General features: G+C 39.7%; 1 protein-coding gene and 1 long non-coding RNA gene across 2 annotated transcripts in view; one reads left to right on the forward strand and one right to left on the reverse strand.

Moving 5' to 3' along the window:
- The window catches only part of CDH6 (cadherin 6), a 98,421-nt gene that overhangs the window by 34,334 nt on the left and 38,566 nt on the right, over nt 1-25,521 (reverse strand). Inside the window, exon 2 of the mRNA XM_069008308.1 lies at nt 10,306-10,661. Within this exon, the coding sequence (XP_068864409.1) occupies nt 10,306-10,533 (228 nt within the window). The 5' untranslated portion in view covers nt 10,534-10,661. The remainder of the gene's footprint in view (nt 1-10,305; nt 10,662-25,521) is intronic.
- LOC138105798 (uncharacterized) lies at nt 168-5,018 on the forward strand. Its single transcript, XR_011148696.1, has 3 exons — nt 168-214; nt 1,578-1,664; nt 3,685-5,018. It is a non-coding gene; the product is annotated as an uncharacterized lncRNA (long non-coding RNA).

Here is a 25,521-nt window from a genome sequence, read left to right on the forward strand (position 1 = left end):
GTTCTGTGCTAGTTCATGGAAAGACTGAGCATCATTTAACTGGAATCAAGATTAGCAATACTGTGGCTTTGCCACAGCTTGCTGTAGTTAGATTGTGGGGGGATGGCCTATCCTTAATCCAATGGTAGAAATGCGATGGTAGAAAATCTAATTGTTCTCAGGTTTTTGTTATTATGCCCCAGATGAAGGTTACTGTCACGAAAGGTTTGGATGGGTAGGTAGGGAAGTTTCTGCATTCCAAGGTTGGCTATATTAGCTAAAGTAGCATTTTGAGGTATCTTAAAAATTCCCTGGAAAGTAATACGTGTGCTTTCATATGTGAGGTTAAAGAAAATTAAGTGCCTGACTTGTAATGACATTCAATGGGAATACACTGAGTTCATGAAGGGATGCATGCCTAAACCCCATTTTTCAATTAGAACCTACAATTGAATTGCCTACAATTCAAGACCACCAACTTTCTTTACAGCTTTTTTCCAAGTCAGAGGAAATGAATTCCAATATCCTAATATCCTTCCACTGACTATAATGGGACCTCTGTCCTGTACTGCATTAGTCAATTTAAAAAGGGAATAATATAGTAGAAAATGGCAGCAGGTATTTGCCTGAGATTAGGAGAAAATATTTTTTTTTGAAAAGAGTACATTCAGCAAACATGCACGGCAATAATAATTTCAGTATATTTGCCTTATTCTTTAAATTATGTGATGTGTAGATTTAGTGAAATCAGTCTGTATTATATGTCCAGCTTCATTTATCTTTGATTTCTCTGGGAAGTCACCCAGGGACAGCTGATTACTCTTTATCACTGGTCAGAATTATCTATTTAATCACTGACAAGATGTTTTCTTTGGAATCATGAACTTTTAAAAATGCTTCATAATTAAACTGTAAGCAAATACAGCATCTTAATCAACGTATATGAGCACATACATTTCTAATTCCAAGAAAACCTCTATTCTCCTGTGGGGGTAGGAGGAATCTATCTGAAAGATGAACTACAAAACAAAACAAAACAAAACAAAACCCTGGCCTTATATCCAGAAATGTTTTTACTGGGATATAGTTGAATAAAACATCAGGCTTCTTTGGCAAGTAACAGCTTCTGACTACTCCCTGATGGATGCACTTGAAAGCAAATGCTCATCCTTTGCTTACTGACAAAGGTGACCCTTTGATATTCTGAGTGCTTGATGCTGACAATCAAACCCTGAAATGTGTGTATGAATTTTATATGCTACATAAAAGTGTGTGTGTCAGGGAGGAAGAAGGGGGATGAAGAAGGGAGGATAAAGACAAACGCTAAAACAAATGAGAACCCACATTCACATTTAAATGAAGACTTAACAAAAAGGAAACCAATTCATATCCACAGGTTTAATTGAGTCTTTAATCTGTTTTCATGCCCCTGTCATTTAGTTCTATACAGCAGAAGCTGGGAAAAGGAAAAGTATTTCCATTCACTCATGTTCCCCAACTTTGTTTCTAAACAGAAGTTTGTGTTATATAACCAGATAATCGAGGATATGTGAGACAGTAGATGCAATATAAAAGGTCATACATTTATCTCTCAACAGGACCCTCTTGAGGAAGACTCTTCAACTAGAAAAATGTTTATGGGAAACTTCAGCCAAGTGTGGCATTGAGAAGATACTTCTTCCAAAGTAAGTATTTCTCAAAGTGCAATTAGTGAGGCTGTAAATGGACAGCTCACATGACCTGAACGTTGCAGCGGAACGATGTAGACCCTTACAAAAGCCAGGTCAGGAAGGCAAGGAAGTGGATTAGCAAATAGTCAGCACATGTAGGTGGAGCTTTGCTTTGGAACAGGTGACAAATCAGTTGAGATCTTGAGGATAAGAGGACAAACCAACACAAGACATCACATTAGGTATCTGCCACAGACTGTCTGCTCAAAGAGATGAAGCAGATGCAGCCTTCTTTAGGGAGGAAGCCCTGTGATTGCAGGTCATAGTACTCTTGGGGGACTTTAATCATTCTTATGTTTGCTGGAAGGGTAATATGTCTGTGTGCAAGCAGCCCAGGTTTCTGCAGCATGTCCTGAGACAACTTCTTCACCCAGGTGATTGATGAGTTGACCAGTGGGTGCATTATGCTGGACCCATTCATCATGAATAAAGGAGAACTGCTTAGGGATATGGAACAGCACTTTGCCCAGAGGCCCCACAGAGCCTTGAGTCAGGCAGAAAATTCTGGTAGAGTGATGCACTATCCACAGTAGACAAAAACTAATAAATCAGAAGCCTTTTAAGTAAATTTGAAACACTCAGTTCTGTAAGAAAAAATCAGATGCATCTAAGGATGGTGACAGTAATGAAATGTTTCTTTCTATAATGTCTGAAAAGCCACAGTCTTTGGGGAAAGTACTTAAATTCTGAAAATAGGGGAAGTCACACCAATTCAGGTTCAAGATCCAGCATAGCCTATCTAGGAATGTGTATTAATTTTGACTGGAGAACCTGAAATTCTTTTGATGAGAATACTTGTGCCTATGCTCTCCCAATTATATAATATCTATTATTCATGAAAGAAAAGAATTCTCTCTGAAGCACATGTAATTGGTGTGATACTATCAGCCTAAAAATTCTAAAGGAAATTGTTCAGAAAATATTTCCATACATAAAATAACAGATATTTATAAGGTGAATGGTGTAGATCCTGACAGGATCTGCCCAGAAGTAGCATGAGGCTCAAGCTCACATGAGTCTACAATTACCACGAATATACATGAAGGAGTTTTCTTCCACAGGCATTAACTCTTTGCCGGCAACCCCCTGGCAGTTGTTATTCCCAGGATGTGGGAATTATGCTATTCCCATAGTCAGTAATTTTAGCAATTTTAAGAAGCATTAACTGTGCTTTAAGCAACTGACCTGAAATGTGTAAAACTACATGAAGTGGAAAGGAACTACGAATGGGTGCTCTGACACCTCAGTTTGCATGCCCTTTAAATCCTCTGCCAGTGCCCCAATCAGCTCGACTGCAAGGGCTGCTAGGTACAAGGAAGTACATCATAGAGCCAAAAGTACAGCTGTGTTGTTTGGTTCTGTCTTTTGGGGGGAACTTGACCTTCCATTAATGATAACATGATGCCAAACACAAAAGGTATGCAAATGACTTGACTGAACTTGATGTCGCCTTCCAACATGAAGATATAGAACGAGCAGAGATGACAAATATGCTAAAGATGACTGAATGATCATTATGTGAGCCTGAGCAACACATTAAAACCTTCTTTGTTCCAGCAGACATCGAATGTGAAACACCACTTGATGTTTCACAAAGAGACAAAGTATGAAATAACGCCAGAGGGACAATATTCCTATACAGAGAGGCCACTTCAGCTGAGCTCTCCAGGAGCCCTGCCCTGTACCACGTAGCATAAGAAAGCTGGGGATAGAGGGACTGCAGTCTTTATCAAATGATACGACTCCAAAATAAACAACTCTGTAAAGAAAACAGTTGGAATTCTAGTTCTAACATAAACATTTGCTAATGTTTCCCCCCTACTCCATTAATATAAGTTTTTTACACCCAGCAGCTCACTCAGTATTTTATTTCTTTACAACCTTTGTTCTTCTGTTTTGGGGTGGGGTTTTTTTTTAAGAAATTAGAAGACAAGAGAGAAAGGACTGATATTTCTTCCTTCTCTTTTCCTTCTAGAGGGCAATATTTTCCTTCATCTGCCACCTCAGACTTTCATGATAACTACAAGCTTCACTGCATCCTGAAGTACTTGCAAGTGCATGTTGAGGTTCTTTCACCCCATTAATGGTGAAAGCAAGCCACAGTCTGCATTAGCGCATATGGATCGACAGTAGGCATTCACATCACTACACATTTTCAGTTTGTGTTTTGAAATGTTACACTGACTGGCCACAGCTCTCAACCACTGCTGCCCCACTGTGAACCGATGCTCACCAGTGAGGGAAATGGCAGCAAAAGAAAAGGGAGGCACAGACAATATGTTGAATTTAATAAAGAGATTTCTCTAAGCTTTATGGTTTACTATATTTGGTAAGCCAACTGTGAACAACAAATGGTGAAGTAACAACGGCTGTCTTAAGCCTGAAAGACGCATTTTATTTTTTAGCTATCGCTAGCCTTCAAAATTTACATTCATGATGTTGGAGCTTCATAGTGAGAATGCTACTGTGTTACACAAACAAATAAGAAAATAATAATTGCAGCTCCAGAGAACAGCGATCTAAATACTCCATAATAAAGCATGAACTTCACATGTAGTCTCTCTCTAGAGAGGAAGATTAATATGTTCAGCTGTTTTTCTATAGCTAGAAGTCTAGGGACACACAATTCAGGACTATGTGCAGACTGCTAACAAGAGTAGAACAGCATAATCTGTGGAAAGATGTGATCCAAAATGTAAGCACCAGTATGAGTGGGTAATTAGCATGAGGAAAATAAAATTGTTTTGTTTGGGACACAAAAGTGAAAAATAAGAATTAACAGAACTATTGCCTTGAGGGTCCCAGGATTTGCTTGCTTTGTAGGTGGAATGGGAAGTAGGGGAGGAGGTTATGTATCGTTACACTGTAAGTACCATCATGTGCCATAATGTAGGAAATGGGGTTTGTTTGAAACAGATGGTTCCAAGGCTCTTATGTTGTGTAATATATTTGGATGCAAGGATGATGCCAAGTAGATTCACAATTATGATGATCGTAAACATTAACCATGCTATATTTCCTGCCTTTTCATTTTCCGAATAACATCCTTGCCCATCCCACCCATTGTTCATTATCTCCTTTCTTAGCCCCCATATGATGGTTTAAAACCTGCAAGCTGTTTCTGGATTGTCACCCTGGGCCTCTAACCTCTCAACTGTCCCTCATTACGGAGTTATCTCTATTCCGCAGAGACCAGCAGTACAGAGAACTTCTATCAGCACCTGTAAATCTTTCTAAGAGGAATATAAGACAAGTGTGTGTATGTGTGTGCAATTCAATACAGAAATGAAGGGCACTTGGGAAAGTCAAGTGGTGGAACATAAAATATGACTGATGGATGCGGAATAATGGAAGCGCAGATGTGCCACAGCATTTGTTCTACTTTTTAAGAGAATGACAAGTACTCAGTCTATTGACGTGTGAGGCAGGTGACCTAATTATATAAATTGGGGAGGCGGGGAAGGGGCTAGGAACTCTTGATTTTTTGTTTGCAATCTCTGTTTTGAAATTTCTGACTTTAGCTGTGCAGAAGGACACTTAACCTCCCTGTATGTAAGTTTTGTCACATGTAAAAGGCTGGTCTTAATGCTTACAGTTCTTCTGGATGCAGAATGCAAAATCTAGACCCTGAGAGAGGCTATTCTGATCATCAAAAACGAATGGAAAATTGCTTTGAGATACTTTCTGAATAAACAGAACATACAAGGGTAACTTTGGGCTTTGCAAAAATGCCAAATAGTCACTGTACTTGGAACAGGAAACTGAAGGCATTAGGCATATATCATAGTGCAAGTTACAAGGCAAGGAAAACAAATACTGAGCAAGTGTCTGCCAGTAAAGCTGCATAAAGGATGCTAAAAGTGCAGATGGGGGAGTCATTTTAGTTTGACTTTTCACATCTTGTTTTTTTTGGGGAAGAAAAATTTTAAAGGTAAGTGCAGAACACTAGTGCACCAAAAGCTGAAAGGGAAGATTTCTCTTGCTAGTTATCATGCCATACAATTAAGATACGATACCTTTTAACCATTGGAGTAATTTTATTCATTACCTCCTAAAATGCTGAAAAGGCATGGACTGTATTACATGACAGTAATTTTCTTTGTTTAAATAGCCCCTCGTGTGTGCTCACAGCCAGATAATTTTGCCTCAGTACATTGCTTAGTCCCCTTACTTGCAATGACTTGGAGGGATTCTGCCTTTTGTTTTATTTGCTTCTGCTGAAATACACTGCTGTGCTTGCCTTCAGAATAGTTGTAGCCAGAAGTAGAATCAGACAAAAGAAAGAAAACACTGCTGAAACTATACTGTGGTAACATTTAGTTCATCCCCTCCTCAAAGCAGGGTCAACAGTACCTGAAACCATGCCTTGACAGAGGGAAATTTATCTTTCCAAGTGGTTCTTTCAACACCAAACAAAAAGATTCTGCTTTTGCCTACAGTAACACAGTATCCTTTTTGCTTTGCCAAGCCACATACCAGCAGGAGTTTGACTTTATCTTCCTTGAAAAATGGAATTGTCAGCAGAGGCTGATTGTTTATGATGGGTTGTACAGGTAGTAACATCAGATAGCTCCCAGGCGAGCATACTGCTTGAACTATATGAACATCAATAAGACGCAGCAAAAATGAAAAGTATGTCTGGAAGTTTCCTTTTAGTGCCAGACAGACAGAGTGTTACAAACCGTTCCACAGTTGTGCCTGGTGTTACCAGGAAAGCAAGTTGGTCCTTTCCATTGCAGACTGCCAGAAGCTGTTCCTGGGTTAATGAGTAAGATTTAAGACTTGTTCAGATCTTTCTTTAGTCCTAAAGAAAATGGAATCCTATCCCTTTATGTAACAATGATTCTAGGTTTGTGCTCTAAACTCAGTGATGGATGCCAGTACATGGATTTTACATAGCCAGTGGGACAGCCACGTCAAAGCTGTCAAGTGTATACAAATAGTAACTATAGCTGTGAGTATAATCTTGGAACAGGGCAGAATTTTTCATTTTTTTAACTCCTTGAATATCTGAAAATACCTAGAAAACACAGTGTATGTTTTTATATGCAGCTGCACTACTACTTCATTGTTTACCTGTGATTTAAAGATGTATTCACCCCAGCCCTTTAAAATTGCACTAAGCAGTCACAGGTACAACTAGATCTCATTTAAAACCTAACTCAGATGTTGCAAATTTTGGCTAGGTAGTAGTGCTAGACACTTCTCTACTTCTATGCTCATGTAATTCCTTTATTTTATTTTTGGATTGAGTCCCTGCCAAATGCTATAATTTCTGAACCAGAAGAAAAGATATCTTCAGGTTAAAATGTCACTATGCCCATCAGTCACACTTCAATGCATAGCTATAGTTCACAAGTTATTCAGCAGTGCAATGAATAATTCCAGTCTAGAACTTTTCTTCAAGTTCCTTATTATTGGGTCTGAGACTAGTGTGACTGGAGGCGTGAATTTCAACTCTTTTAAAAAGACTTTATTTCACAAATATACAGGAATGAAATTGAGGAATACAAGGATGGATAATAAAGCGATCGATCTGGTGTCAGCAAACATGAACTTGTATTTGTAACACTGTGAGTGTCTCGCTGGCAGCTGCACATCCTTGTCCAGCGAGACACAGTTGCATGTTTGGGCTGACAATGAAGTGTGCAGCATACAAAACTGGGGAGCACTTTTTAACAGCTGACAGTACCCATGGCTACCAAAAAAAAGTTTCATATGTGCTTGGACAACTAACTCTTAAAGGATGGAAAGCTCTGGGTTCAATGAATAAAGAGTATACAGGGTATGGAGAACAACAGTGCTCTGGTCTGTGACTCAGATGATGCTGCAGCATTGTCTTCAGTACTGCCTTGAGCTCTGTTTTCAGAGAGACTGCCTTTCTTTTTTATTATCTCAAACCTGAATGCATTCCCTTTCACTGTTCTTTCCCTACTCTCTAAAACTACTATGATGCAAATATGTGTTTTGTACTATAAACAGTTACAGAATTTTACAACTGTAATTTGGGTAGCTCATAGAAATAACACTGTTTTATAGAATCTTTCACAATGGACTTCTTAAATCTCATATTTTGATGTAGATATTTGGATCAAACAGATGTTAAAAAAAATGAAAAGAAAAAAGTGAAACTAGCATGAGTAAAAGATTTTTTTTTGTAGCTTATATAGAATCTTTTTATTTTTAATAGTTATGATGTTAATGCCCACTAGCTTTAACCACTAAACACAAAAAAACCCAGAAGATTCATGTCTGCCTGTTTATACAGTAAGGAATAAGCACATTTCCCCTTTTTATATATATATATTGCTATTGTTTTGAAAGATTTTGTTGTTCACATTTCTTTTTTTATATTCCTAGCATTTTTAAGTCCATATTTAAGGTTAACATTTAGTCCTCTGAGGAAAAAAAAAAAAAAAGCTTCATAAAAATGTTCATTATCCTCATTTGCCCACATCAATCAAGTTTAATTGCTCAGTTAAATTGCCTGGTTACCTCAATTTGGAGACATTTAGATGTTTCTATCATTTCCCCTCACACCAATCTTCAACTTTAATAATAAAAGGCTGCTCTTCCATGCCTCTTGGCTAATTGTTCAGTTACAAGAGTGTGAGCAGTTCTGGCATTTGAAAGATGTGTGAAAGGCCACTTGTGAACGGCTTAGGAACACAGAATCAATGACATTTATACATTATGTGTTCTTTCTGTGCTTTACAACAGAAAGTGTAATAAAGTACAAATAGGTGGAACAACAACTTTTAAAAATAACGTACATTTTTCTCTCTCTCTCAAATTCTGTTGAAACTGTCTCAGTTTTCTGGTCCAACTAGACCATTTTTTAACTGTCTCTCAGCAAATTTATCCTGCAGGAATATTCACTTCCCCATCAGTCCTTCTGAAGTCAATAGCTTGTACTCTAATTCTGCAGTGGAAAGAATGAGGGGCTGAGCAGGTTTAATGTCAAAATTCCCAGTGAAAATGAGAGACTGTAGGACTCATCTCAGGACCACGAACTATCTTTGAACTAAAAGATCCCCAATACCCTTGGCAGACTGTGAAACACAAGAATATATGGAGGACTGTTGTCTTTCAATTTGTTGCCTTTTTTTTTTCCTTGACTCCATGTTTCATACCTGTTGGTTTTTTTTCCTTCACTGTCTCATCTTCTGTTTTTGTTTTTGCTCTCTTTAGGGAAACTTTCTCCCAGCTCTTGTCCTCTACTCCCATTTAGTATCATTTCCCCCTCCTTTCCATCTCGATTCCTCTTTGTAAAGCTTCCATTCCTTCCACCTCTGTCTTTCTAGTTCTTTTCTCTTACTCTTTTCTGTTTTTTTTTCTTACCCTCTTATCTTCCTTCTCTAATTCTCCTCTCTGAGGACTCTCTGCCTTTGGCCTTTTCCTGTAGATTGGGCTCAATGGTACCTTTCATGAATGCTGATTATCCTGGCTGGAGTTCTATGAGTATTACACCAGCTCTGAGTAGCTCTTCATTTGAATCATGCCTTGCAGCCATTTAGCAGGAAAGGAGTGTCGCATCCAACTTTGACTGACAGCTGACTGGCAGGAAAGAAAAGCAGCCACCATCTCTCATGGGAATGCTCAGAAGCTTGCAGAGGGAGATAAAATGTCAAACCACTGTGATCTGCAACCTTTGCTAAGAGGCTTGAGAGATCAAACTAGGATCAGACACAACCCATTTTAGTCTGGAAAACCAAGCTGTATTGTTTCTGCTTTGAATGTCATCATCAATAGCACAATTTCTGCATTCTGCAAGACAGAGTCCTACAGACTATGCCACCTTGGGCAGTATAGACTCTCTTTAACACAGATGCATTAGCTTTACAGCTCACATAATGGTTGTTACCTACATGGGGGTCTGCTGCTCAGGGAGGAGGATGTTGTTCTCAGAGTTAAGCTGTGACTTTCTTTTTAAAATTTTTTTTGGAACCCTTTCCCAACTGTCAGCGTGCTTTGAGATTAGAAGTTTTCAGCTGCCTCTTAGTATATATGCAGAGTGTGCTTCAACCATGCTTTGTAGGAGCATGGCTGGTGGTGTGAAAGTCATGTCACACAGTCCTCAGTGGCACCACGAAACCTCATCAGAAAATGGCTGCATCATTGTTGTGTGCAGTGGGGAATAAAAATGGAAATAATTGCCTTTTGCTGGGTAGAGACGATCCTCACCAAAAATTCAGGTGCTGTGAATCCTAACTTATACCTAAACCTCTTCTGGTTTATATTGTTTGACTGTAGCAAAATTAATGAGCATGAGGGAAAACACACAGTCCATTTTGGAGCTAAAAATCTAGCCTATAATTAAGCTGCATTATTTCCAGACACAAAATAAATTGGAAAATCTTTAACAGAATTGCCAATGATTTGCCATGGGACTTCCTGGTTAAATGAAGAACTTCTTGTTGATGACAATTTGAAGCTGAAACGTACTAACCTTTCTGCTGAATTACTCCTCAGCAGAAGCTGGGCAAACAGGAACACAAACTAGAAGTTGTAGCAGGCATTGTTCTTCCCTACTTGCTACTTCTGGCTTTCCAGTGCTTCTAAAATCAAAACTTAGATGCATATGAAAGAAACTTACCTTGCCAACATACTGGTAGTCAGTTCCTGTGTATTCCTCCAACAAAAAGAACTGATTCCACATCCAGCTCCTTTTGGAACGATGGAGGTCTTGCCTGCTGTTTCCAGACAACACCAAAACCTTTTCCTTTTCTGGAAAGCCACTAGTCCTCTTGGATAATGGAGTTAAGAAACTTTGGTGGGGCTGACCAGCCCAAAACAGCAGCCAGAAGCAATGGTAAGTTCTCATCACGGCAACACAAGATGGTCTAAATAATGATTTTTTGTCTTGTCCTCAAACTAACCTACTTTACTGCACTGAATCCAATCTCATGCCGTCTTCCTTCTTTAAATAGTCTTTGCAGTCTCAAAGGAACTCTGAAAAGAAAAATAAGGACTTTTTTAGCATTTCCAAAGGTACTTAAGTGTCATCACTGCAGCAAGTAAGTCCACAAAGCAGACAAGTAATAATGATTGTTGAAAACCTGGTCTGTTTCTGAATCAAAATGTTGCAAATGGTCCTTCAAATTATCTGAGTCAATCTATATAGAGTAGGGAGAAGGAGTCATGATGTTTGGATTTAGGGTATGTGTGGGTCCCCTTTAACTCCGTTTACTTCCCTTCATCAATAAAGGCAAGCCAGATATTTCTCTTTTTACTGCCTGAACTTTGGGATGTAACTGATTACTTTCTGATTGGGGATCTTGATGAGGTTACCTTATTGCATTAAAAAATGCTAGCAAAACTGCACACTGTCTTCCCAGGATGCATTCTGTTGCTATAGTTATGGACTGAAGAGACTGGACTTAACTCCAGGATTTTCTCCTCACATTGAAGGAGTTTTGCCTTTGACTTCATTTAGAAAGGCCTGGCTTAACAGGTTACGGAAATAAATGTGTGTATTTGTCATTATCTCATACATAACAGACCTGCTTGTTATGGCATATGAAATTGACACCTTGGTTTTCTTATTATCTACTGCCAGAGTTTTGTACTGAGTTTTGAATCTTTACATACATAGTTATATATGCAAATGGTCTCACTAATAAGTTCTAAAAATAGAAAACAAACCCCAGCTAGTTCATTGCTACCTGTGGGTTTTTACTAGCAACTTCTTCCTACTGTTATTAATATAAAATATTGGTGCACCTACAAAATAATTATGAAAATGATCTCTATCTTTGAATACTGTGTAATTTTCAACATGCAAAAAGCTACAGATACAGTACCTCAGTGTAGTGTTGACGGTTCTTCTGTTTTTAAAAAAGATGAAAGCTTCTATTCAGAAGGAAGAAAATATACTATGTGTCTCAGGTAACCAGTCATACAAAATGCCTAATGAACAGCTTTGGAACATTTTATAATGTGAAGAAATCAGAATTAGTTGACAGAAACATTCCATAACATATGTTTTTGTTATAAACACTTCATTATATTTTTAGTTCAAACAGATCTATAATCTCAGATAAGGATAATGTGATTAACTTTCATTTGCTTTCTCATTGATGCTCTTTGAAAAAAAGTTTTGGGGTTTTTTTTCAGTATTCTGATCAAAACCCAATAAATCATTCTGAACCAGCTCAAAATTCAATACAGCATCTCTCCGTATTTGTAAAAAAAGACTGTGGAATGACAATCTGACTATAGGAAATGGAAGAGAAAATTTTTGGTTTTTTGTTTCATTTCATTTCACGCAACACTACTTGGATCATATTCTATATCAAAGACCATTTTTTCTCCTCTAATATGTGTTTGTCTATTTAAAGGTGTACATTAGACAGAATTTAGCCCTTGAGCTATGCTGAAGGAGTTACAGTACCTACAATCCCTCGGGTTAGTTACTCTTCTGGCTGTCGTTCTTGGTAAAAAATTGTATAAAATAACCCTAACTCTCTCAGAGTTCCTGTTAGTAAATCATTTTCTATAAAGAAATACCACTTAGCTTTTATATGAGTAGTAGGTAATGGAACAGGACTGTTCAAACAATATTATTTTACTGCTTCAAAAGGTAAAATTCTGTTAAGAGGTAACATCTGTGTGAGAAGGAAAAAGATTTTTAGCCTTAAGAGAAAGAATGTAAATAGTACAATTAATTCTGAAGCAGTTTACTTTCTTATGGAGAAGAGGGAAGATTTGTAGTTACCTCCTGTTAGCCAGGGAGCTTTCTATAGGAAAAGACAACTCTGTCCTGCAGGTCATGGGAGTTGTGTCCACACACAGCTTTGAGTGTTGTGAGACACACAGACCCTGGGTGTATTCACACATACACATATTTATGCACACAGAGACAGAACAGCAAGAACAGAGCTGCTGCTCACAACAAGGCCTTCCCAGAGGAGGAACAGGAAAAGCTGGCATGACTAAGCTCAATGTGTTCAACAATTACTTTCATTGCAACTGATGGAGCAGTGGCAAACTAGTGTGCAGCTTGCTACAGCAGGTTCAGCAGATTCAGGGCACCAGGACAGGGAGAGATGAGATGGCTTTAACTTTCTCCATACCTATAGTCTCTCTTCTCCTCCTCCTGTACCCTTCCAATCTGTGTAGGGTCTTGTCCTTTATCACTCTGCCAACATCCATTCTAACCCTGGCTCTCATTGGACTGTATTCAAGTGGACATCTTCCTTCATGTGAAATGGAAGAGAAAATTATGTCTCATACAACATTTTGACTTCCATTTTCTTGCCAGGTTGCTTTGGGGAGAGACTGGGGCCTGCCCAGGGGAGATTAAGTATTGCCCCAAGTAGGGGCAGACCCGGTGAGCTACCACGTATCAAGATGCATGTATCATCAGGGTGATCTGTGTTTGGAGGGCAGATATGGAAAGATGGATTAGACAGTGCTGCTGGCTGGGCACGTGTCTTACCTTACTGGGCAGGCAGGGTCTGAGGTAGGGAGCGAGCAAACCTACAACTTTGCTATTAGTAAGGTCTGGATTTTTGAGGCATAAGCAAGTGAAAATCATCACGTGACAGGCTCCTCTAGTGCTCATCCCACCACCCCTATGGCCAGATCCTGTGGTGGGGCTCCATACCTCTGCTCCTGCACTTAACATTTCCTGAGAAGTGCTGCCTGGAGCAGCATTACCTAGACGGGATTTGTGCCAGACTTTTAAAGGATCAGTCCTTCAAACGCCGATTGCCAGGAAACAATTATTCCTGTGGGGGAATTTTCTGCAGTTGAAGTCAGCTATATTTCACAGCTCTGATGTCATGGGAAAGGTTTTATAGTGGCTCATGCTGAATTATAGCTTACAAGAATGATATCATAGCTGTGAAATACAGCCTTTTACTCTTCCCTGCAGAGATGTGTCCAAAATGCTGAAATAAGGGCATGATCCCGTAACGTCCTTCTTGACTGCACAGCCTGCATGATGCAGCAGAGCAGCTAAGCCCCAGCAGCTTCCCTGTGAGTGGCAAGAAAGGAGACACACCTTTACAGACCCTGGCTCAAGCGTGCAATTGGGGTAAGTACCAACTGAACCCAGGGTGTCTCTGCCCTATGGGTGCTGATTACTCTTTTATGGGTCATAGTGATAAATTCAGCTGAGTGAATAAAAAGGACAGAGCACTACATTCTGAGCTGAGGCTTTAGTAGAGAGAGCTCTTGTGGCTCTTAAATGCCACTTTGTGCTCCAGTCCCAGTGTCTCATGCTCCAGAGAGGTCTCTGCAATGGAACAGCTTTTCTTGTGCAATCTCTCTTTATTTTGAAAACAAGTAATTTACCAGGGAGATTCTTTAAGGGGAGATGTGCAAATATAACTGATGGGACCTGGGGATGGGAGCTAAAATTTGTTTTCTTCACATTGCACAAAGACAGGTAAAAGGAGGCACTTTAAACATGGCATTTCTCTCAAACATCACCTGGTCAGCTGGCTGGGGAACTTGCTGTGTTAATCAACTGTCAAGTGTGAAAAACAATTTTAGTGTACAACAGCCTCAGACAACTGGCTTAGCTCTGTCAGCTCAAATATATAGCAAATCTTGGCTTTTTACGAGAAAAGAAGAAATGTGTGCATCCAAACTTAAAAAAATCCCAGTCTAACTTTAGCTATGATCACTGTTAACATAAAAGCAATGTAACTTGCAGCCACAGAACTTTCTTCAGTGTGATGAGTTGCAGATCTAAAGTTTATGTCCATGCCTCTTTGAAGGATTAACACCTCAGACAATTGCTTAATCACTAGGAGTATCAACTTCAAAATTACTTCCCCCAGGCGATAGTAGTCATAGTCATATTCACCCTCTCTTCCAATACTTCATTAATGTAATGTCTTAATGTGAGAACTCAGTGCAAATTTACATCCTTCCAGAGCAATATCCAAGTATTTCAACTATAAATCAAAAAAGAAATGCATCCATTGGAGTCACTCCTATGAATGAGGGAGCCCTGCCCTGGAGATGCCTTTCTGGCGCAGTGACAGGCATCAGGTATAGATTCTTGACATGAAGAGCCCCAAAGAGGTTCCAACTCTGTTCCTGCTCAGCACTGTGGGTTGTAATGCTCCGCCCAGCTGGTTGTTAAATAAACCAAACTAGCAAAGAGCCTTCACATGAGAGGCATCAGCAAGGAGAGGGAAAAGAGATTTTCTTCATTCCTTTCTGTTCAGCCCCATAGTACTCACTCCATCAGCAGACTCTCAAAGGAATACGCTTTATAAAGTGGACTAGACTCGGGACTCTTATGCTTTTTACAGAAACAATTATGTTTCTGTATGAATTTATACATCCTGGATGTGATGGGCTGCTGATAATTAGATTTTAAATAGCTTCTAAACAGGCTAGCAACCATAGGTGTCTCTAAAATTTCTGATACAACCTCTGATACAACTCAAACAGAAGTGCCATTTAATAGATCCTTTATTCCCTAGTCAGAGAGGTACAGTTTCATTGTTCGAGCATTGGATACAAAGCTTTGCAGATTTGGATTAAGGCCCATTAGTAAACTGGAATGAACATCAATTGTGTTTTGAAGAACTGATAATGCACTGCTATTCTCACACAGCAACTGAATGAGGAAGTGAAAGTTAATATATGCTTTGGCATAATATATAGGAAACTGAGCACGGGAAATGTTTTTGAGCTTGAGGTGTGATTATTTGTTTATTTTTTTATTTCTGTGACACAACAAATTGCATCAATCCTTATGGAGTTTGCTTGGTGTGAGAAGCCACTTTAGCTTGAATTCAGCCATTTTAGTTTGCCTCAACTCTGATTGTCAGGGTTGTCAGAGGCATGTGGGGTGAGGGAGCGTACACCTGCCACTTGCGGGAGGCAGCCAGGAGTGGGGGAAGCCTCGTCTCCGGGTAGGCTTCGCCTGGCAACACGCCCCACGAGGCAGGCAGCGGGAGACACTGCGGAGGGGCTGCTCCAACCAGGCCGCGGAGAGCCTCCTCCAATGGACGGCACAGAAAGATGGAACGGGACCAATGGTCCCCTGTCCTTGGGCGGGCGTTGGTAGGGGCCAGACGGCTATAAACACCAACTGTGTCAGGGCTCGCTGGGACCCACTGGTGTTTATTCCCTGCTCCCGCTCCTCCCTTTGCCCTGGTCCCAGCCTGCCTTCTGGCTCTCCTGCCCTCACTGGCTTGCCCTCGCACCTGTCCTGCCTTTCTGAGCCCCTGGCCGCTGCCCTGCCACTTCGCCCCGTGTTCCTGCCTGGGCTGCCGGCTTCCTTCCCTGCCGCCCCGATCCAGCCGGTCACCGCGACCCTGTCCAGGCTCCTGCTCCGCCCGTCCCGGCGCTCACCCACCGCGGGTCCGCTGCCGTCGCCGCGGGAGCCGCGCAGGCTCGGTCAGAGCCAGCCCGGCCGCAGGCGGGCAGCGGCACAGCCCCTGCCTGGACAGCACTGCCCTGCCTCGCTGCTGGTAACGCCCTGTTTCTCTCTCTCTCTCTCTCTCCTCTCCCCCATTCTTTTTCCGTTTTTCTTTCTTTCCTCTTCTAGCTCTCTTTCGTTTGGGCAACTCTTTTTACTTTCCGTTCTTGTTATCAATAAACGGTTCTCGGGTACAAGGTTCGCCTCGTTAGGCTTAATTTCGTTCCCATCAATTTTTAAAAGAACTCTCCGCAGTTCCCCACAGTGGAACGCGACACTTAGGTTCTTAGAGAAAGATGCACCAAGACAGAGAATAGACCCTACTCTCTCATTCTAGCAGATTACACTATGAATGCACAAGTATACGTGCCTTTACTGCCCCCAAACCAGATCTAATTTAGAGTTCTTGGTGGAAAGATACAAACTAGTCCCTGGCTTCATCGTTGTATGAAGTATTTACCACCAGTATCTTTGGAGGAAAAGGAGGGTTCTACCCTGGAAGTTCTAATTTATATTTAATTTTGTAGATGATGTGGGAACGCATTGACAGTATTCTGACATTTTCCAGATGCTTACCTAGCCAGCACCAGTTAAGTCTGTCAGGCAAACTCAGCCTGGTTAAATCCCAAACAATTCTACAGAGCCAACCAGCAGTGACAGTAACTGGACTGCAGGCTCTGGATTCACAGCTTCCCTATGCAGGAGAGTCACTTTCTAGTCCCGCAGCAAGACCCTGCAGTGAGAGGAACTCTCTCTACTCAGTCCTTGCTAGGAGGACTCTCCCCTGGCTCAACCATCACGTGCTAGTGTTAAATCTGTCAGGTCTGCAAGAGGGGAACACATCAACATCTTTGTCAAAGCCTGAGGAACCAAACGTGAGGAAAGCCTTAATAGGGGAGGAGAAAAATGGCTAAATAGTGACTTCTGCATTTACTGTGTCAGATATGAGAGTCTGTGGTATGGAATGAGACATTCTAGGTAAGGATCTGGTCATCTGTTGTTTGGATTTTACCTTATTGCAAAGCCAAGCCAAAGGAGAAATTCGCAAGTCCCTAGGAGAATTTGAGTCAGAGAAGCCAGGACCCTAGGGTGCCCTTGGGGATGTCCTCTCTAATGTGAAGAATGTGATTCCTCTAGCCTGGAGGCAAGACTGCAAGGAAATGATTAAGTCTTTAAGGAAAATCTGCAAAAAAATTACTTTGTTACCATGGAGGGGGAAAGGTTAAAGTGACATTACTTGCACAAAGAAAAAAAAAATATTCCATCTAACTTCAAAAAATAGAAGCTTCCAAATTTAGCATATTCACTTCTTTTCAGTGTCATATTAATATATTTTAATAAATCATATTAGTACATTTTCATATATAGCAAAGAATTTCTTGCTGGATATCTTCAGTAATAGCCAAGTTTCATGTGCTCAGAAGCTGTAACACTGCAGACTTGTCCATAATTGACTTGGACTTAAAACGCAGTTGTTGAGTTTGAGCTCACTTTACAATTATGTCTCTCTTATGACCATTTAAATCTGAAAGTCTCCATCTAATAATTTTCTCAAGTGTGAATAAGCTTTTACAGCACTGAAACCCAAATGCTTTTTTTATTTATTGTCCATGAGGCTTGCCTTTGTAAATATCAGTCATAAATGGAACAAAATGTCACTTTTCCAGTGCAAAGATAGCTGATGAAATTTTAATCTTCTGATAACTTTTTTTTTATCTCTTTGTTATATAAACCCATATACTCTAGCGATCATTCCTGTAAATACACCACTGAAATAACAAAACAGAACAGAGCCAAGAGAGAATTCAAACTGAAAGATTTGTGGGTTTAAACTAGAGGTACTTTATGAAGACATCAAGTACACAATGTAATTGCAGCCAGCAGCCGTTGATTATAATGTCTTTCAAAGTCATTTTTTTATTCAGTTCTCTCAGCAGGAAAAAAAAGGTGCAGAACTATAAAAATAACTAAATGCAGCAGAAATACTAAGATAACTACTACCTCCATCCTGCACTGGGGACTATTAACATGGTGGTTTTGTACAATACAACTGATTTAATCGTAGTGGACCTAGTGAGAGCACCAGACCTCACAAAAGCACACACTGACAAAAGAGGGAAAGTGAGAAATGTATCTCCTTCTTTGATTCGTGAATGGCCATGGCAAAAGATGACTGTATGGATTTATTCAATAGCTGGTGAGTGAACTGATGATGATGTTTGTCTGTTCTCAGAGATTTTGATTTTTTTTTCACCTGGCATTTGAAAAGAGCCTTAATGTCATGCTGTTCCAGAGATGCCCCATCTCAGTCTCTGTAGTTAGCCACACTGGGAGTGTATCTTTTCTCCACTGTGCAAAAACAGTCTCAACACACAAGACAGAGGAACGACACAGAAAAGGAAATCTTGTTTTCATTGTATGGCTGCATTAAGTGACATTTCTGTGGTCATTCAAGAATATCTGTGAAAGGGCTGGAACCTGGACCTAGATTCTTGAGGCATACAGCAGTATTCTAATTACCAGGTTATTATTCTTCCTTTCTGATGGAAGTCCAAGTCATCCTACCTGAGCTTTAAGCACCACAAGCACCTTTGCTGCATATACTGGCTGGACATTGGTGTGAGCTGGAGGATGTGTGGACACTGTAGCTGGAGCACCTGGAAAAGGATATGACGTTCCCTGGGTGTGACGGCAAGAGCAGCAGGTATCACAGGCTGGTCACCTCTGCAAGGAGTGATATGGGAGAGGAAGGAGAGACATAGCTCTAGCTGATCCTGTCCTCTTTGTGAGCCACCTCTGGGTGGCACTAACAGGGAGCAGGAGCTGGTCTTGCAAAACGCTTCCAGCTTCTTCTGCCTTTTCCGGGTGATGTGGGGACAGGCCTCCACAGCATTTCAATGTCCCCCTGCAGCAGGAAGCACCCTGCTAATGCTCCTTTCTAATCTAAACCAGGGACAGGTATGTGACTAGCAGATAATACAGACTAATACTGTAAATTATATTGACAGAGAGAAGACTAAAACAGCCAAGCAATCAACTACGTTTAGTAGTTGAAATCAGTAGTGCTCCTACTGCTATGCATATCTGATATGCATATTTTTTATTCCTGATGAATACCTTAATGGCAGAGAGTAGCAGATGTGCATGGAACTAGAGCCAGAGTTTTCAGCAGTACCCAAAGCAACCCTGAAGCCATGAAAATGCTTGTAGGAAAATCTTATTCCTTGTTGCAGTACTTGATAGAAGTCTGCAGTGTTGTCATCTTGTTGTCCAAGTTACTGTTGTTCTCAGACATGCAATAAGCTACCATCAAATTATAAGGTTGTGCTTTCCCCTAACCCTTTTTATTTATCTGTTTAGGTATGTTAGAATACAGAACTAGCAGGCTCTTCAAAACAGGCATGTCGGCAAAAAGAAATTCAGTCTACACTACACATCAAAATTTGATGTCTGAAAAGGAGCCTAGCTTCCCTATCCAGACAATAGAAAGACTCTTAGGTGACCATCAGGTGCCTAATTTAAAGTGCTTTGTCTCCCACTGAAAAAGCTACACGGTCTGAATACCTGTTGTTATATTTCTGTTTAGACACTGGAATTTGGAAGTCTCCTAGACAGGCTCTTAGAAGTGATCAGTGACATTTTAGGCTTTCTGTTGTAAAGCAAAAATAGAGCTATTTTAAACAAGACTCCAGTCTGAGGAAGGTATGGAATGCCACCACTCAACAATATCAGGTACTACTAAAAACCTTTGGACACATCAAAGAAAAACCTGGTCAGCTTCTCCCTTAAAACTGTTTTTCTTGCTCTAGGGGAAATACCCTGTTTTGCTTTATTCCATGCACACTCAGCCTACCATTTATTAGGTATCTACCTTCATGCCATCTGAGGAAAATTATCCACAAACTCCCATAAATAAGACAGAACCATAGGCAACAGATCCTTTCTGTGCTGAATAGCAATTATTCAAAGCCAAAGTGTCAACAATACTCTCCAAACACAGGAGAAAAATCTGGGCTTGCAGATGCTTCAGTGGCATTGCAGTTCTCCCTCAAGTATTGTAGAGTGATAATGAAGGCAGAGGCTATACTGCCACATGCATAGCCAGGAATAAAAGAAAGGAGGAGGTAAGGTGTCTTTTCAATAAGCACAGGCATATCTTCTCATCAAAGACTGACTATTTTTGACAGTAGCAATTAGGCAGTTCAATAACAGACACAAGTAAAAGAAAATTCTTTGACAGGAGTGTTTTGGATGTGCTTTGGGCAGTGTATATTGTTGTGAAATATGATACTAATTGCTAAAATCCTGATTTATTTCCTTCAGAAGAAACTCAGATACTGCAACAACAGAACCATTTTAGCAAGTGAGGGCAAACAGGTAAGCAGATTTCCCACAGTTCTAATTTAAGCATGTTAGAACATACGCACTTTTCCTAGGTACAAAAGAGATTATTCTTTTCTACTTTTTATTTACAACTGTCTGTAACTTCACATTTCTAGGATAGCCACAATCCCAAATGGTATGGCTGCTGTCTCTTTTTTTTTTCTTTTAGTGACCTTAATCTTTTCTGCCTTTCTGCCTACGTTTTGCAGTTCTCCACTACAGCGACTCTCCTTGCTACCCCTGTTCCCAGTGTGCCCCATTTCATCTGTGGTAGAGCAAAGCAATTGTCTTTCTTAAGCAGTTTTCTATTCACCAGCTGCTGCTTGCATTTTCCTCTCTGCTAGAGGCTCAGTGCTCAGTACATTTTTCTTGACTTCTTGACAGAAACATATGCTAATTTCCCACTCTGAAGTTAGGCAAAAACAAACGAGGTGGGACATAAGGTACTGGAACCTGGGCACGATAGAAATAGCTAAACTTTGACTTCGCATTTGATTGTCAGGAGCTTTCTTATCTCTCTTAGACTTTCATGGCCATTTACCAATGTGAAATGAGTGCAGAGTGCTACCAAATCAGAAATACCTGCAATGCTCAGCTCAGTGTGGGCAAATGAACTCCACTTGTGCAAATATGCTCCAACAGGAGAAATCAACTAGAAAATAAAGAGATGCCCATTAAGACTGATTTCATTATGAATGTGCTATTAAAAGAACTGTAGATTAGGAGGTCATGTCTCTTTTTTGATGAAAAGGTCTGTTATTTCTTTGATCGTGATAGTAACTGGCTACACTAAAACACTCTAGATTCTCTAAAAGCTTCTTAATGTTACCCTTATTAACTGCACAGCTTAAGAAGCTGTAGCAAAAGAGAGGAGAGCTAATGAAGATAGGCTGGCCTCCCTTCTTAGATCTTTTGATCCTACTTGTGATCCTGTTAAGGATCTAGGAGACCTCCTCAAGCAGGACTAGACTGGATGGCAGAGGGTGGAGATAGCCACAGGGATAGCCCAGGAGGCCTTGCACGAGGAAGCAGCTGCAGCAGCGAGAGGGACTGACCATTTCTGAGTCACTTCAGAGTTACTAGGACTGAATAATGAGTATTAAAATGGGAATAAGGCATGCTTGTGGTGCATTCAGGTGAATAAATACCATGCCATGCTGGCAGGGGTGTTCTAGCAATTTGACAAGTAGGACATTCTGTTTCCAGTAGGATGATATTTATTAATTGTTCAAGTGCATGGCAGAAGCAGCTACACTCAACCTGCGACTTCAGGTGAGGCAATAAACTTTACCACTTCAGTGTATATTTCCAGCCACGATGACTCATTACTTAACTGAGGTTTTGTGAACAGTGAGTGATGTTTCTGAAACTCTTGAAGTTTCATGAATAGGAAACATGCATACTTGCTTTTCAAATCACTAATCTGAGAGGTGGCTTTCTTCTTTGAGAAGGGCCTTTTAATATGTTTTTGCTAGTAATTTTATGTTTCTCAGAATATGAAAATGTATAAAAGAATAATGTTACTTGTGACTGAATAGCTTCTGAAGTATTTAATAATGCCACTTATGTCACTAGTTCTTTGAAAAACCTTAATGAGTTGCTTAATTAGAAATACTGAGGAAATTTGAATGGCAGATTTTTTCCTTTTTTTCTCTTGGTTCATACAGGTCTGTATACATACACAGTGAAAATCAAATACTATACAGGTGACTAACTCCTTTGCTTGTATTGTTAAAGAATATTCCTCTGGTGAGGAGTTTTCTCTGGGCATTGAAACCAATAAAATGTATGCGATCAAATGCCTGTAAAAATGTTTCTTCTTAGGAATGGGAAAAAAAGAAAACAACATCAACAAAGACAGGAAAGACTGCAATCTGACTTAAAACAATTGGTGTTTCTGGTATCGTTAAATTCTTTGCAATTATGTGTGGAATCTCTTTGGGATATAGAGAGTTTGTATTTTTTGCAAGTGGAGTCTACAATGGAATTACTGAAATCTTCCCCTTGTGTAATGGACACTTGAATATGGTGCTTTATTTTTAAAATCTGTTCCAGACAGACTCTTTTCTATTGTTTTCCATGTAAGGGAGCTGAAGCCATGCTGCAACTCTTAACTATATTGTCAATGCTAAATAACTGTGATCATCATATGCAGCAAATTGGGGATTAGAAGCTTCTAGGACAGCTCTGCTTTTATGTTTCAGACAACTGAAGGAGCTAATCCTAAAAATACAGAACATGTGATTCAAGTGGTTGTTCTCAGTCCAGGATTGAGTAGAACATTGCTCTGTGCAAGCCAATGAAGACAGCAAAATTGGCCTTTGCTCACTGGAGTTTTTGATTTTGATTCTGAATTAATTCCATAGAGTTGCCAGGATTGATAGCCAAGATCAAAAACACTGGAGAAGTAGCTTGGGAGAAGCAGAATTAAAAGAAACCATTTCTGTATGATTTGAGCTTTTATGCCTGTAAACAGATGTCCCTGTTTAAAAAACAAAGAGATACTAATCTGGACAAGAGAGACTTACTTCTGTTTCAGAAAATCCTTTTCATCAGGCATTCCCCTGAGTAGTTAATGCTAAAGAAAATTATTCCCAGTAAGAAAAGAAACATGACCAACTGAGGTGCCAGTACAGTCTCTGATGCTTCCCTTCACATCAGAGAGGGGTAAATCAGCTATTCTTTCAATAATGTAAAGACTCCATGTATTTTGAGTATTTTCTTGAGCCAAAACTAAACTTCTCTGATGCTCTTATGGAAAGCAGTGAACAGAAACAACCAGCCTCAGTCTTGTTGAAACTGTTAAGAATTTTGTGTCAGTAGAGCCAGCATGTCACTCTTAATTTTTTAAAAAATGTTTCTTAGTTCTACTATTGCTGCTTTCAATTTTTGCTACTCTTATTGGCAAAATTTCTGTTAGCCTGATTTTAATGACAAGGGCTTAAATGACTGGAACTTAAATATGACTTGAGGTGATCAAATGTTTGCTGACTATATCCAGAGAAATCCATGTTTTTGCAATAAAGAATGCAATTAGTTAAATCTCAAACATTTCTAAAAATTGCACTTATTTGCACTCATAGTATGTTCCACTTCAGTATCTTAAATATTGCATGCATTTCTAGTGCATTGTGACTGTCATGGGCTTGGGCTACTTCCTTCTGGAGAGATAAAGGACTTCTTCTCGTCAAGGTCACTTAGCTTTGATCCTAAAGTCCCCCAGTTTCTGCTTTCCTGTTTCCTTCTCACCTCTCATTATGGGCAACTGATGTAAGCTGAAAATTGTCAAAGTGTCCTGCAAACATGAGTGTTTATTCACCTAAGGTACCCACATAGTCTCCATTACCAAGGAGTTTGATCACTTAATAATCTTTACTGTATTTATCCTGTGTAATTCTGTGAGAACTGCGAAGCTACCATTCCTGAACACAGAAAGTGAATGTAAAGACCAGACCTTCAAAGGCATTTAGAAACCTCACTCTTACTGCAATCAAGTCAATGGCATTTAAGCCTCTTACACCCTGACATTTTAGACCTAATGCAGAAACAGAAGGCTATAGGGACACCAGAAAGTCTGAGAAATTATTATGAACTGAACATGGATAAACTTTATAAATACATACAAGTTTCTTTGTCATTACTCTCTAAGATTTAATGTTTTTCTACACAAGTCTTGACAACTTTGCTTTTATTGATCTCTTCTTAAAGAAGCTGTAAAACATTTACAGTTTTATGACGTTTCTTTCCTGCCGGATGAAGACAAGTTTAAAAACAAAATTGAGGTTATACCAGCAGTTTATTAGCCCTATCTACACATTATCTATTGAATTGTCTTGTGATGAAATGTTGTTTCTTCAGTTACATGGGAAATCCATAATTTATCTGTTTTAAACCAGAAATTAGATTCTTTCTCCTATTTAAAGCCCTTCCAACTTAGCTACCACAGGTGTTGGGTACACACAGGTAATCTGAGGGGAAGTCTTCCCCAGAATTATCTGCCTCTTCTTCCTTCTCATAATCGCTAACCAATACCCCATTCTTCTGATTTACTGCAAGCTGGTTTCGATTGTAGGTGGTAAGATGACTGTTTTTCAAGCATGGGCACTTGTAAAGCAGTAGGGATTACTCAAGATTCAGTCTGTCTATGCAAAAACAAGATTCAATCTACTTCAGTCTAAGATGTATGGTTTTAGATTTTCATTCCATTGTTTATAAATGGCTGAAGTTTGTCACAAATGTGATACATTGTCAATTAGTCCCATATTCCACGTGTTGAGCTTACATGTGTACATATATGTATTAAAATATATATATGTATTTAAGCCTGTACCTTTGTGCTGTACACTACTACCTAAACTGATCATGGCTATTGTAATGCTACTATTGTCAGTAGAAAATGCACTTTAATTTCAGTGCTGAATAGCTCACGTGTTTCCTTGATGTTAGTATCCAGAATAGGATGGAGGCTTAAAACCACAAGTCACTGTTCCTCAAAATGGAAGTGTGACTCTATCAGATGTGATCAGCTTGAAAGAAAACCTCAGGTGTTTGGGGGAACAACATGGAACACTTTGACTGCAGTTTATTTGGCTGTAACTGGAAAAAGAACAAGTAAGAAGAGTTTTACTGACATAAGCATTGATGTAATGGGCATGTACAAGACTGCATCAGCAGTACCAGTGTGAGCACAGCTTTTATAGAACCTTAGGAAATGTTACCATTGCTACCAAAATTTTGCAGATTTTGTTTTACCTTAACACAGGTCACTTTGGGCTTTGCCTGGTCCTGAGCTTACATTAGCTTGTTTTGGCTGAATCATCAATTGCCCAACAGATGACTAATATGCAACTTATTTTTGGTGTTTTCTTCACTCTGTAAAATTGCATGGTTTTACCCTAAAGAAGTTACAGCATGCATGTTGTTCCAACACCTCTTAAGTGAATAACCAGTAACTAAAGTTGGGCACTAATTAAAAAAGTGATATTAACAGACTGCATAAAAACCCCAAGCAGACCCAGAACTAAAGATATTCCTCCCAGT

This window comes from Aphelocoma coerulescens, chromosome 2 (genome assembly GCF_041296385.1).
Source record: "Aphelocoma coerulescens isolate FSJ_1873_10779 chromosome 2, UR_Acoe_1.0, whole genome shotgun sequence".
NCBI classification, from domain to species: Eukaryota; Metazoa; Chordata; class Aves; order Passeriformes; family Corvidae; genus Aphelocoma; species Aphelocoma coerulescens.